General features: G+C 57.7%; 1 protein-coding gene across 2 annotated transcripts; it reads right to left on the bottom strand.

The window, feature by feature from the left end:
• Positions 1 to 1,201: 1,201 nt before the first annotated feature.
• HCRTR1 (hypocretin receptor 1) lies at positions 1,202 to 11,567 on the bottom strand. Of its 2 annotated transcripts, XM_040228003.1 has the most exons (10): positions 11,403 to 11,567; positions 11,188 to 11,266; positions 10,503 to 10,737; positions 9,926 to 10,268; positions 9,566 to 9,744; positions 7,939 to 8,182; positions 7,467 to 7,582; positions 5,577 to 5,803; positions 3,904 to 4,025; positions 1,202 to 2,069 (listed from the first exon to the last, which is right to left on the bottom strand). In XM_040228003.1, the coding sequence occupies exons 4-10, from the start codon at positions 10,122 to 10,124 to the stop codon at positions 1,879 to 1,881; spliced, it is 1,278 nt and encodes a 425-aa protein (XP_040083937.1). In that variant the 5' UTR covers positions 10,125 to 10,268; positions 10,503 to 10,737; positions 11,188 to 11,266; positions 11,403 to 11,567; the 3' UTR covers positions 1,202 to 1,878. The 2 variants fall into 2 exon arrangements, with proteins under 2 accessions (XP_040083937.1, XP_040083939.1); XM_040228005.1 differs by having other exon boundaries at positions 1,909 to 2,155; positions 9,926 to 10,737.
• Positions 11,568 to 11,856: the final 289 nt, after the last annotated feature.

Genomic DNA, 11,856 nt, shown 5'->3' with positions numbered 1-11,856 from the left:
CTGAAACCTGTCACTGCGTTTCCCCCCAGGGCCTCCCTTCCTTAGGTCACATAGTCTTGGGCTCCTCAGAAGCTCTTCACTGAGCTTCATCCCTGGTGACCTCTGAATTATCCGAGTCCCCCAAAACGGAGGCCCAAGGCCCACCATGATGCTGGGCTCAACCAGCAGAGGGTCGGGTAGAAATGCAGACATTAGGGGAAGCTTCTGTTGTTTCTTTGCTCCACTGAGCCACGTGTCTACTGAAACCCACGTGTAGAACAGTGCCAGTCATGTGCTGGGACTGAGGAGCCCAGGACCTAACTGCGTCCTTACGGTCATGGCTGCTTCTAGGCTTGGGGGCCAGCCGTCGTACCTCATTCTACCACACCGCCCCCCCAAGCCTGGCTACAAACTTGACAACTTTGGATCCCAAGGCCAGAGGGAGGCGAGTGGAGAAAGGGTGGGACACCCCATCCCACCTGGCAACGATTCACAGGAGCTGGGCTGGCGAGTCCTCTGGAGAGAGGGATGACAGGTGCAGACCACTCCTTCCACCTGCTCTGCCCACGAGGAGGGGTGCTGACGCATTCCTGGGCTGGGTCCCTGGCAGGAGCTGCATTTTGCCCCATTTTCTGACGGGCGAGGTCATTAATCAGGTTAAGCAGAGCCGGCAGTGCACAGGGCCGAGCCAGCCTCTGCCAGCTGTCTGCTGCTCCTCCCAGCAGAGAGCCCTTCAGAAGGCATCCCACCTCCTGCTCTGGCCGTGAGGATCAGGGCCTCCAGCTGCCCTCTAATCATCTGGTAGCAGATGGAGCCTGTCGAGCCCAGTCCCTGGCTTTCTCTTTTTATTTGGTAAGTTCACGGAAAAGAAATGCAAGCCCTGATCTCCAAGAAAGTGAAGATAACAGTAAACCGGTTAACCCTGCTTTCTGCCCACCCCCTCACCTTCCACAGGCTCCTGGGCCCAGGAGCTGACAGATGTGGCCACGACTGAGGTCCTGGCACCAGGATCGCGCCACGTGAGGGGCAGCAGCCTGTGAGCCCCGAGGCCTGGCCAGGAGCCACCTGGGGTTCAGTGTGTCTAGGGCAAGACGTGGGAGGGGTCAGCAGAGAGCTGCCTTCCAGTACTGCCTTGACCCCTCCCTCCTCCCCAGGTTCTCACTCTCTACCTTCTCCCTCCTAACCTAAGAAGCCCAGATTTTGTGCAATGACATAGAGAATAGTCAGTGCCAGGCTTTTAATGACAATTGCTTCAGGCTGCTAGCCTCCTTGCCAAACGGCCACATGGAGAGTGTTCTGTGACACCACCAGTCAGTGGGGTCCAGTCTGTGGTGTGTGCACTTGGCACCTGGTGAGGGGCGGGGGGCTCTTTTCCCACCAGAGAGGGGCTGGGCTCAGATGAGTTCACACAGGCCTCAAGGAGCGGCCTCCAAGTGCAGCCTGGGCTTTAGGGAGCCCCTGGACCAGATGGAAAGCCTGCTGGGATCCTTAAAGCAGACTCCAGGGAAGACCTGTAATTGGGTAGGAGAAGGTCTCTGGGAGGCGGGCCAAACTCTGGAAGGATGATGGCGATGGATGGTACCATGGGGTACGGCCAAGTGAGAGGAGAGAGATGATAATCTTGTCTGTAATGGTTTGCAGTTTACAGAGAGCTTTCCATTTATCCTGAGCGTGCTTAATCCTCGTATCCTGTGTCCCTACTGGGGACACAGTTGAGAAAAGAAGTGACACTGCCCGGAGGCAAACAGGCAGAAAACCAGGAGTGGCGCCCCAGGCGGCCTCACACTGCAAGCAGCAGTCTTTCCACGAGGCGTGGGGGTGGGCCCCCCAGGAGCCAGAGGAGCAGCCCAGGCAGAGGACAGGTTGCACGCCGCCCAGAGCCACCAGCACGACCCTCGCTCAGGGCAGCACTGTGGTGACGCTGGTGAGCAGCACGTGCTCCGAGACTTTGGAGACAGAGCACCGGCTCTGCAAGGACAAGGACTTGTGGCTGGCAGAGGAGCGAGGGCTGGGGACCTTCAGAGAGACGCAGGGACCCAGGCTGGGCAGGCAGCAGGAGAAGGCAGCCTTAAACTGCTCCCGGAATTTGCCTTGGTTGAGAGACAGAAGACGCAGCCATAAGCAGACAGAGGTGGCCTTCGGCCCAGGAACACCGACATAGCTCCAGCCAAGCTGCCTGTGAACGGGGGCGGGGGGTGGAGGGAGGAAGGGTAGCCCCGGGCAGGAGACAGCCCCAAGGCGACTTTGCCCCTGCCAGGTAGAGAGAGGATGGGCCCTGGAGCAGATTCCCAAGGAGAAATGCAATTTTCATCTGATTCCTTGACAGTGCCCTGGCTCTGAGCCCGGCTCAAAACGTGGCGTCTGGCTCAGGGACCTCAGGTCACCTCCACCCCGGCCGGCGTGTAGGTGAAGGGGCTCAGGGCTCACCATCTGCGGCTAGGCTTTGCCCACCTCTGCCCTGCGGTGGTGAAGACCGCAGCAGTGGCCCTCAAACGAGGCGTTGTGCCCGGTGCCTGGGCTTGTCCAGCTCGCCCCAGCACCCTGAGGGGCCCAAGTCCTTCATCCTCCTCACTCCACCGATGAGACATCCAGGCCTGGTGGCCTGTCACCACGCAGAATTTGGACCCCGTTCTAATTCTAAAGCGCTTCACTTAAAGTTGAGGAGAGTGGGGGGACAGTGGGGAAGGAGGGACCACCACGGCCACGTGTTCAGCCAAAGGACCCCAGGCAATAGACGGTGCTGTAACTGAGCAACCACGTTTCATCACCAGCAAGCCACGCTGGTGCCCAGCAGAGGGCTGAGCACACAGTGCTGTGCTTAGACACGCAGCTGTGTCCGACTCTTTGCGACCCCATATTGTAGCCTGCCAGACTCCTCTGTCCATGGGGATTCTCCAGGCAAGAATAATGGAGTGGGTTGCCATGCCCTCCTCCAGGGGACCATCCCAACTCAGGGATCAAACCCAGGTCTCCTGCGTCGCAGGCAGATTTTTTTACCGTCTGAGCCACCAGGGAAGCCCCCAACACAGAGTGGGCGCTCAGTAAATGTAGAGTCAGTGAAGGAATGCTCTCCGTCACATGCTCGTTTCTGTTCTCCGAGCCGGAGACCAGTGGCCAGCCTCTGTTAAGTGATTCTTTAGTCTCGGTGAAGGCTAAGTTATTGACCCCGGCCCCTCCTTTAACTTTTCAGCGTTTTCGCAAAAATCGTTTTGTGTCCAGGCTTGAAGAGTCATCTGGTTCTCAGGCCTGGTCCAAGTCAGAGGTCTGGTGAGTCACACTCTGCTGAGCCCAGGCGGGGGCCGGGGTGGGGCCTTTCCGCCCTGAGGCTGGGAGGTAGTGGAAGGGGGTAGGGGCTGTGGGACAGCTGAGAGAGGAGACCTGCAGGGAGAGGGGCCCACAGATGCCTGGAGAGTGACAGGGGTGGTGCTGGAGGCAGGTGGATTCAGGGGTAGCCCCTCCAGATCCTGGCCATACTGCCAGTATGTGTCTACCTGGGCTGCCTCTGCTGGTGGCCCTCCTTCCTTCCATGCCTTCATTATGCGGTCACCTTTTCACACAGGGGCTCCATCTGGAGCCTGTGTCAACCAGACTGGCTGATCCGTGCTCCTGCTCTGCATGTGTCAGGCAGGGGTGGAGGGGAGCTGGCCCACCCCCAGTGCTCCCGCCCACCCACTGGTCTGCATCATCTGCAAAGCTGGATCCAGGTGCTGGACACCTTCTTCGGCCACTACTGGGAGAGTGGCCTGTCTCCCACTCCTCACCTCCCGCCCCCCCTGAGTGGGGGTGCCCAGGGCAGGGTCACAGTCCCCAGGAGGGAGCAGGTGTATCCTCCCAGGCTTTATTCAGCCTGGATTGGAGGTGCGGAGACTGCTGTCCTGGGGACTGTTCCCACCCTCTGTTACTCTGCGTCTCCAGTCCACTCACCACTGAGGAAGTTGTAGATGATGGGGTTGGCAGCGCTGTTGGCATACACCAGCCAGTGGGAGAAAGTGAAGCAGGCATAGACAGCTTCCCGGTCGCTGGCTTGGCGGAACATCCCAAACACCCTAGGACCGGAGGGCAGGACACTCAGAAGCGGGGTGTGTGTGTGTGTGTGTGTTGTCAGGCAGGAGTCACCATCCTCGTCTAGCATACAGGAAAACCAAGACTCAGGAAAGGAAAGTGAGTTGGCCAAGGTCACACAACTCATGAATGGCTGTGAAGTACAGGAGTCCCACGGTCCCTCCTGTTCACCAGATGGCCTTTCCCTGGGCCTCTGGTCTGGGTTCCTGACCACAGTTTGGGGTTCTTGAGCACAGAGCATACGGCCGAAGCGGGCCTAGGGGCAGGAGCCAGGGCACCTCTGCTCAGTCACTGGCCGTCTGCTCCCTTGGGGCTCCCCTTCCCTTTATCATCTGTCTTCACAGCAGCATGGCGAGTCATAGACATCATCCGACTTTCAAACAGAGAAACAGGTTCAAAGAAGCAAAGTGATGTGCCCAAGATCACACAGCTGGGAAGTGGCGGAGCACAAACTCATGCTCAGATTGTCTCACGTTGTGGAACGGCCTGGTGTTTGGCCCTCCCCACCCCCACCCCACCACGGCCTCTGCTCTTCCAGACACCCGTGGGCGTGGTCCCTCCCTTCATTTGGGCTCGTCATCCAGCTCACCCCAGCACCCCGAAGGGCCCAAGTCCTTCATCCTCCTCACTCCACTGATGAGACACCCAGGTCCGGTGGCCTGTAACCACGCAGAATTTGGACCCCGTTTTAATTCTAAAGCGCTTCACTTAAAGTTGAGGAGAGTGGGGGGACAGTGGGGAAGGAGGGACCACCACGGCCACGTGTTCAGCCAAAGGACCCCAGGCAATCACCAGCAAGCCACGCTGGTGCCCAGCAGAGGGCTGAGCACACAGTGCTGTGCTTAGACACGCAGCTGTGTCCGACTCTTTGCAACCCCATAGATTGTAGCCTGCCAGACTCCTCTGTCCATGGGGATTCTCCAGGCAAGAATAATGGAGTGGGTTGCCATGCCCTCCTCCAGGGGACTGTCCCAACTCAGGGATCAAACCCAGGTCTCCTGCATCGCAGGCAGATTTTTTTACCGTCTGAGCCACCAGGGAAATCCCCTGTCACTTTCTCAGGCCTTTTTAAAAAATCATTACATCTTAAAACAAAACAACAAAAAAAGATTTTTAAAAATCGCCACCAATGTCAGCCACTGTCACTTTCTATCCCCTTTCCCTATTTTTTTCTTCCTAGCAGTTATCACTGGCTGACATTGTAATATATTAATATGTCCATTCATGTCCACCAGATATCATTTCCACCAAGGCAGGACATTGTACCCTGCACTTGTTCACCCTGTTCCCGGCCCCTACAACCCGATGACTGAGTGAACAGATGAGAGGATTTTCACGATAGCCTTAGGAGGCAGGCGGGTTATTCTTCCCATTTTACAGATCAGGAGATTGAGGCTCAAAAAAAGAGAAACAACTGCCCCAAGGTCACACAGCGAATGAGCAGTGGGCCAGTTCTTTCTCTAAAGCCGAGAAATCTCCTTTCTCTTGACTCTACCACCTCTCCCCACCCCCAATCGCTCCCCATGTGCTCTCACCTCTTGAGGACATTGAGGACACTGATGGGCAGGTAGCAGAGGGCAAAGACCAGCAGCACCACCATCAGCATCTTGGCTGTCTTCCTCCGAGCACGCATCTGCTTCACCTCAGCCAGGAAAGCGCGGGCCCGAGGCTGGGGCTCTGCACCCAGGCCTTGCCCCCGGTCCTCCAGCTGGACTGAGGGCCGCTTCCAGTTCCTGACCAGAGCTGACGTGGTGCCAGGGATCTGTCCAGCACACAGACAGCAGTTGTGGGTACAGCCCCTTGGGAGGGGTGTTCTGCTTTGCTGGGCTGGACTCAGGCAGGGCAGAAGCGAGCAAGGGTACAAACCCCTGCAGTAGGAAGGAACTAATAATCATGATAAAGACCAATATTCTGGACTTGAGTATACTCCCGTTTTTCCATTAGCTCATTGTGAGCCCTCCCACAATATACCTCTTGGGAACATGTTATTGGCCTTTGGTTGTAGAAGAGGTAGGGGACCCTCGACAAGTCCCCAGGTCACAGCCTGGGGCCTGAACTTCCTCCTAGCTACCCAACCATCTTTCCTCAGTGGTGATGAGTTGTGCCTTCCCCTGGCCTGTGCCTGACTCTAGGAGGCCCAAGCAAGGGGTGAACAGGTGGCAGCATGGAATGGCCTGGGCCTCAGACCACAGGTCCCAGCCTAGGTCGGTGCCTGTAGGCCTATGATGATTCTGGGCTCCTGGAGCAGCACAGATACCTTCACAGCCTCTCCCACACTAGACACCCGAATCACCCTACAGCAAGGGGCATGGGGCTAGAGTTCAGGAAACTTGAGGTCTAGGGCCAGCTCAGCGTTCATGAGCTATGTGACCTTGGTATGTGACTCACTTTTCTTTTCTGAGCCTTGGTTTTTCCTGTTGGTCGGACAGGACTGAGCAACTTTCACTTTGCACAATGTTTGAGAATCTATATCAGAACTGGAGAAGGGAAAGGCTACCCACTCCAGTATTCTGACCTGGAAAATTCCATGAACTGTACGTCCATGGGGTCACAAAGAGTCGAACACAACTGAGTGACTTTCCCTCACTCTGCATTTTTTCCTGTTGGTAAGGACAGTGACTCCTGCCATCTTGACTGGGGGACTGAGAGGAGCAGATGGCAAGTGTTGGTGAACCACAAGCCTGCTCGTGTTCAGGCTGGCATCCTCTCCCTGTCCAGGCACTGATCCAGGACTCACCCCAACAAATGCCAGCACCAAGGGCCACAGGGCACCCCCTCCCTTGGCAAACACCACCCCCCACCCCATGGAACTTGCTGTCAGTTCGTAATAGAGGAGAGAAGGAAGGCTCTGGAACCAGGAAGGCTGTTACTCATTGGCTCTGGCAAACTGGTTGCCCTTACTCAGTGTTTGTATTGTGGGTAATATTGCTTCTTCGGTTAAATATTAATCGTTGTGAAGACACTGCAAGCCAAGTGCCTAACTGGGAAGCAGCACAGAGGTAGATTTCTTGTTGCTGAGGCCCTGAACCGAGCATTGGAACCCCCAGACCTGGGTTTTAGTCCCTGATCTTCCACTCACTGTGAAGGATTTGGGAGAAGTTGCTTTGCCTCTCTGGGTCTCAGTTCTTTCATATATGGAGTTGGGGATAATGTTTGGTGGTGGAGAGGATACAAGACTGGCTGGGAGTGCCCGATAACTACTGACACTAGGGCAGTGGCAGGCAGCTACTGCTACTAGAACAGTATCAATCACTACTTGGTTCCAGGGCTGACACTCACACTTCTGACCTGGAGTTTGTCCCTAGGCCTTGCCTCTCTGCTTGCAGCCAGAACAGCATGTTCTGAAGGCAGAGGACTGTGTACTCCCTCAGATGAGGACCCTTGTGCCCTCCCAGACCAGACAGTGACACCAGAGTGGGCCTCACCTGGCGGCCCCAGAGCTTGCGGAAGATCTGGAAATAGGCCATGGCCATGAGGCCCAGCGGGGCCAGGTAGGTGACGATGAAGAAGCAACTGTGGTAGATCTTGGGATAGAGATCGTCTGCAGGGGCCAAGAGATAGAAGGGTTGGGCCCCCAGCCTGCCCCGCTTAGCCACACCACCCAGCCGCGACTAGAGCCAAAGCCAGCAGCTCAGCCCCATGCAGGAGCCCTGGTAGAGAGACCCTGGAGTTACCCAGCCCATGGGTGTCCATCCTGGAGGAACCCTGGCACAGATGTCCACCCTAGAGGAGGTACCCACCCTGGAGGTAACCCTGGTAGATGCCTGTTCTAGAGTCCTCCCAAGAGAGCCACACCCGGGGGTGCCCACTGCAAAAGTGCCCTGGGAGATGTCTACCGCTGGGTATGTGTTCCAGAGGTGCCCGCCTCAGGTGCCCTCCCAAGGCTCCCACTCTTACCAGCCCAGCGTTCGTCACAGACGGAGAAGAGCCGGGTGCGGTTGGCTAGCTCGGGCAGCACACTGCTGCATTCCATGACCGCAGCCTGGGGCACCATGACGGCCAGCGACACAGCCCAGATAGCCAGGATGGAGCCCCGGGCACGCCGGGCAGTGCTCTTGAACAGCAGAGGGTGGCAGATGGCATACCAGCGGTCCAAGGCGATGAAGCTGAGGGTCAGCACTGCCACGGACACAGACACTGCCTGCCCCATGGGGACACAGTGTCCGTCATTTTGGGGGCCACCCAGAGACATGGGGTGAGTGATGGAGCTCACAGCCCACAAATACCAGGCCTCCAGGTGCAGCGCTGATCCTGACTCCACCACTTATGCCTGGGTGCTGTGCCGTGCTTAGTTACTCAGTCATGTCCGAATCTTTGTGATCCCATGGACTGTGGCCTGCCAGGCTCCTCTGTCCATGGGATTCTCCATGCCAAGAATACTCCGGTGAATGCCATGCCCTCCTCCAGGGGATCCTCCCAGCCCCAGGATCGAACCCAGGTCTCCCTCACTGCAGGCAGATTCTTCGCCATCTGAACCATAAGGGAAGCCTTACTGCCAGGGTAGACTTGGTCAAGTCACTTACTCTCTCTGAGCCTCATCTGCAGAGTGAGAATATATCATCCTGCTGGCAGGATTCTTTTTAGAATAAATGAAATTATGGGTGGAGAACATCCAGCCTGAGATCTGGCACATAGCAGGTGTAATAACTGACACTTTTGGAAATAACTACGTGCCAGACACTGTTCTCAGGATCCTCACAATGACCCATGAGGTAAGTACTCTTACCTCCAAGGTACAGATGAGGAAACTGAAGAACAGAAAGGTTAAATAACTTGCCTTAGGTGAATTTCCTCACCTGCCTGTCTTTATTTTCAGGGTGGCTGGAGTTAATCAATTGAGTGGAAAACCTCAATATAATAGGAAAACCAAGAGGCATTCTCTCTGCCCTGGGATTTCATCCCTTTCCCCAGGCTGTAAGGGGAAAGAGTCCTCATTCTGGGAGGCAGAGATGAACCAAGGCCAGAGATGCAGGTGAGCACTGGCTCCAGGAGTGCCCCCTGCCCTCTGGGGTATAGGGAGGTGAGGCAAGGGATGAAACCCTGGCCTCTGGCCAATCCTCCTTCCATCCCGCCAACCCCACTGGGTATTCTGATTCCCACCACTGGGAAAGGGAAGGTCCTGGCCAGGGGTGGGAGGGGAGGGAAGGGGAGCAGACTCTTTCCAGCAGGCCCCCTCAAATCTGCCCTACCTCCGGATCAGGGAGCAGGCCCAGCACTCTGTCACAGCAAGCTTGTGCCTGTCTCTTCCACCGTGTGCCCTACTGTACATGTATCCCCAAATGACTGTGTATATGTCTGCAGGTGTGACCTGGAGGGGCTCTCTGTTTCCGTACATAGGGCTGTGTCTGTGTCCTTAAGTGTCAGGCCTGGTAGCCTGCTCTTGGTGACAGTAGAGGGTGACCCTGCCGAGGTACTGAGCCACCATCTGAAAGTCAAGACTAAGGGTCCCTGAGACCTAGCAAGGCCATGGTTGTTGTGCTTGGTGTGTCAGAGGGGTCACGAGGGTCACCCAGGCAGAGCTCACCTGTAGATAGGGGATAACCTTGCAGAGGGCATGGCCGAAGAGCCAGGATTCAGTGATGTCTACTAACAAGCTAGCCGGCAGGCAGATGGCCGTCACCAGCACGTCGGCCAGGGACAGGTTGACGATGAAGTAGTTGGTGACCGTCCTCATGTGGTGGTTGCGCCACACGGCCAGGCACACTGCAGGGTGAGCGGAGGAAGAGATGAGGCTGGAGGCAGAGCCACGCCCAGTCCAGCTGGGCACCAGCAGCGAGACCCTTCCCCACACTACTCGGTAGGGACTGGGGAGAGAAGTGAGGCCCAGGACCCCTCCCAGTCCCCAGGGGGACCCCGCAGCACCCCCAGAGACCTAGAGACCTACCCAGCATGTTGCCCACCAGGGCTACGAAGAACACAGCCACGTAGGCTGCGATGAGGACCCACTCGTACTGCTTTGGGTACAGATAATCACGCCACAGATAGCGGAGAAACTCGTCTTCATAGTCTGGAGGCTCCGGGGACCGTTCCCTGCCCTCAGTGGGGACCCCCATCTGGGGCCCTGGGGTGGCTGAGGGCTCCATGAGCTCAGGAGCCACTAAGGCTGATGGGCATCCCAGGCTCTCCCCGGGGAGGGGTGCACCTGGGCCAGGCTTCAGCCCACTTCCCTCGGGGGCGGGGGGACCCAGTCTTGCGCTCAGGTGTTTAGGGTCCCAGCCCCAAACCTTCTGAAGGAAGGAAAGAAGAAAGGGAACATTAGGGAGTGTGCTGGGTTACGCGCGGATAAGCTCTGTCTTAATTCTCACAATCATGTGGGTTAGGGTGAGCCTGAAATGGTTGGAGAAAGCCTTGCATCCCCATTTCACATCAGTTGGTCAACTCACCTCTCAGCCTTGGTTTCCCCATCTATCTCATAGAGTAATAACTGAACCTGCCTCACAGGGCCAGTGAGGAGAAATCACCTCTAATGAAAGCCAAGGGTTTTACCCAGAAACTGGCTGGCTTCCTTGCCATTGCGGGTTACCACTATTAAGAAGAGCTCCGCTTTGTAGAAGAGACAGAAGCTCAGAGAGGTGGAGCCCCTTGCTCAAGGTCACAAGGCCACTATGGTCTGTCTGAGTCCACCAAACACCACAGCTTAGGAAGGAGAAGCCATCCTGGTTGCAAACACCTTCTCTCCTGAGTCAGTTCGCGGGCCTGAATTTCGGGGTTGTAAAAAAAATGATCAAGGGAGGCTTTCAGAGACCCAGGCCCCGCCCACCAGGCCTGCCAGACCCTCCTAAGTGAACACACACCCACCCAGACACACGGTGTGGGTGGAGGTGCAGGGAGGAGCTGACAGCCTCCCTGAAAGCGAGGGGAGAGCCCCAGGCCCAGGGGCTGAGCGGGTCAGCACCCCCGGCCCCAGATAGTCCTCGCTTTGAATCCCTGGACCGCGATGAGCCCCAGCGGCCGCTAGGGGTCGCTGGACGGCGCGCCGGCCGCCCTCTTCATTCATAAATCTGGCCTCGCACCCCGCTGCTCCTCCCTCGCTCAGACCCCTCCTCCCACCAATCTGGGCCTGGACGACCCCAGATGTGTATTAGGAGGGTTGCGGATCCCTGGAGACCCCGGAAGAGCATGAGGGGTTCTCCTTTAGATCCCCACCTGGCGCCGACGGACCTGCTTCCCCAGCGGGACCTCACTGCATCTCGGGGGCTGTGGGCACGAAAGGTTCTTTAGGAACCTGCCGGAAAGAGGTCAGAGCCTGCTTGAGGACCCAGCCTCCCAGCACCCAGGTCACAGCTCCCGAGACCCTTGGCTCCCGCCGAGGGTCCTCTGGAACCGCCCACCCCGGGCCCAGGGTCCCCCAAGCCCCTCACCTGTTGGCTTCGGGACCTGGGCGTCCTCGGCTGCTGATCCCCCGATCGTGTAACGGGACTTCGTCTCCCCTCCCGGAAGGCCGGTCTCCGGGGCCTGGGACCGGGGGGAGGGCACCGGGCTGGGGCAGCCCCCTCCCTTGTCTGGGCTCGCTCGGCTGGGCGCGAGCGCCGGCTCAGACGCGGGCTGTGGCTGGGCGCCGGCTCCGCGGAGCTGCGCGCTGCGGGGAGGGGGGGTCGTGGCGGGGGGGTCGGGGCGGGAGGGGCAGGGCGGGGAGGGGGCCCCCAGCCTGTCTCGGCTGCAGGTCTCCCAATCCCCGAGTCTCAGGGGGTGGAGGGAGAGGCTCGTCCCTCCCAGCTCACGACTTCACGCGTCCATCCCACCTTCATTCATGTGTCCATCCGTTCATTCACTACGTTCGCATGCATTCAACGTTCCTGCCTCCGCCTGCGCTGC

Source organism: Oryx dammah, unplaced genomic scaffold (assembly GCF_014754425.2).
Source record: "Oryx dammah isolate SB20612 unplaced genomic scaffold, SCBI_Odam_1.1 HiC_scaffold_27, whole genome shotgun sequence".
Taxonomy (NCBI): domain Eukaryota; kingdom Metazoa; phylum Chordata; class Mammalia; order Artiodactyla; family Bovidae; genus Oryx; species Oryx dammah.
This window is presented reverse-complemented; position numbering and strand designations above follow the sequence as displayed.

Excerpts from the sequence above, each read along its gene's own strand:
- HCRTR1 (XM_040228003.1), bottom strand. The coding sequence starts at position 10,124 with ATGGAGCCCTCAGCCACCCCAGGGCCCCAGATGGGGGTCCCCACTGAG. Across the intron at positions 8,183-9,565 it reads AGGTTATCCCCTATCTACAG|GCAGTGTCTGTGTCCGTGGC; the intron begins GTGAGCTCTGCC and ends CCCATGGGGCAG. Across the intron at positions 5,804-7,466 it reads GCAAGCTCTGGGGCCGCCAG|ATCCCTGGCACCACGTCAGC; the intron begins GTGAGGCCCACT and ends TGTGCTGGACAG.